Source organism: Mus pahari, chromosome 11 (genome assembly GCF_900095145.1).
Source record: "Mus pahari chromosome 11, PAHARI_EIJ_v1.1, whole genome shotgun sequence".
NCBI lineage: Eukaryota > Metazoa > Chordata > Mammalia > Rodentia > Muridae > Mus > Mus pahari.
In genome coordinates, this window is record NC_034600.1 from 56,282,828 (window position 1) to 56,284,764 (window position 1,937).

The 1,937-nt window shown below is 42.5% G+C and overlaps 1 protein-coding gene across 1 annotated transcript in view; it reads right to left on the reverse strand.

Moving 5' to 3' along the window:
• Spef2 (sperm flagellar 2) overlaps window positions 1-1,937 on the reverse strand; it is a 166,963-nt gene that overhangs the window by 93,510 nt on the left and 71,516 nt on the right. Inside the window, exon 12 of the mRNA XM_021208381.1 lies at window positions 306-457. Coding sequence (XP_021064040.1) covers window positions 306-457 — 152 coding nt within the window. The remainder of the gene's footprint in view (window positions 1-305; window positions 458-1,937) is intronic.

Consider the following 1,937-nt stretch of genomic DNA (forward strand, 5'->3'; position numbering starts at 1 on the left):
ACACACACACACACACACACACACACACCAATCCTCTACCAACCCCATTCACCCAGCAGCTCCTGCCGCTGAGGAATGTCTTCATTTTATGGCCACGGAATTCAAAATAGGCTCACAACTCTGGATAGTTCACCCAGGAAAATCAGTTTACAGAGTAGGATTAAGAGGAGCATATACTCTCTTTTGTCTCTTGGTCTCCAGAACCTGAACTACTCACTCTATGGATCTTTATTAGATGAACTTTGGTATCTATCCTGATCCATACCTCTAGTGTACCAGCTATAGAAAACTGAAGTCGCACTTGCCTGAGTTTTGCTCATTTTTTCCTGGTCCACTATAAAATCTCTTTTATCATCTTCCCGAGTTGGTGGTGTTTTACCGCTTTTTTCTCCTTCATGAAACGCCTGGATAGCCTCTTGGACAAGGGTATCAATAGAAAGCACACGAATAGGGAAGTCTAAAGTACAAAAGACATCTTGTAAATATCTGGACCTCTCAGGAATTGATACCATTGTCTCTATGTTCTCCTTTAACCCTGTAACACTGCTCTCCATAGGGTTGCCTCTTGGATTAAGCTACTTTTCCTTGTAATAAAATACACATTACATGGAATAAATCATTTTATCTAGTTTAAAGGGTACAGCTCAGTGACACTGAGAAATCCACTAAGCCAAGTGACCATCACGATTACCCTCTTCCAGGAATGTTGCATTGCCTCAAAAGTAAGAAAGACATCTGGGCTTTTTCCAGCTTCTGGCTATTGTAAATAAGGCTTCTATGAACATAGTGGAGCATGTGTCCTTATTACATGTTGGAATGTCTTCTGGGAATGCCAAGGAATAGTGTAGCTGGGTCCTCAGGTAATACTATGTCTAATTTTCTGAGGAACTGCCAGACTGATTTCCAGAGTGGTTGTACCAGCTTGCAATCCCACCAGCAATGGAGGAGTGTTTCTCTTTNTCCACATCCTCATCAGCATCTGCTGTCACCTGAGTTTTTGATCTTAGCCATTCTGACTGGTGTGAGGTGGAATCTCAGGTTTGTTTGGATTTTCATTTCCCTGAATGCTAAGGATGTTGAACATTTCTTTAGGTGCTTTTTGGCCATTCGATATTCCTCAGTTGGGAATCCTTTGTTTAGCGTTATACCCCATTTTTTAATAGTTATTTTGGTTCTCTGGAGTCTAACTTCTTGAGTTCTTTGTATATATTGGATATTAACCCTCTATCAGATGTAAAGTTGGTGAAGACCTTTTCCCAATCTGGTGGTTGCTGTTTTGCCCTATTTATAGTGTCCTTTGCCTTACAGAAGCTTTGCAATTTTATGAGGTCCCATTTGTCGATTCTTGATTGTAGAGGGTACACCATAGGTGTTCTGTTCAGTAAAATTTCCCCTGTGCCCAGGTGTTCGAAGTTTTTCCCTACTTTCTCTTGTATTAGTTTCAGCGTCTCTGGTTTTTTGTGGAGGTCTTTGATTCACTTAGACTTGAGCTTTGTACAAGGAGATAAGAATGGATTGGTTTGCATTCTTCTACATGCTTACTGCCAGTTGAACCAGCTGTCTTTTTTCTACTGGATACTTTTAGCTTCTTTGTCAAAGACCATGTGACCAAAGGTATGTGGGTCCATTTCTGGGTCTTCAATTCTATTCCATTGATCTACCTGCCTGTCTCTGCACCAATACCATGCAGTTTTATCACTATTGCTCTGCAATACTGTGGGGAATTGCAGGCTGGTCTCCAGTCAAGCTGAGGTCTGAACCCCGATGGTCATAATTCACTTTCATGACACGGCAGATGTTCCCTTCAAGCTCCTCGAACAACGGCCCCTGCCTAAGGTACCACCTCCCACAGCCCCCACAAGAGAAGCATGGTCGGTGGTCACGAAAGCAAAGGCCCAAGCTTCTGACCTTCAGGCTAAACTCCTCCCCAGTTACCT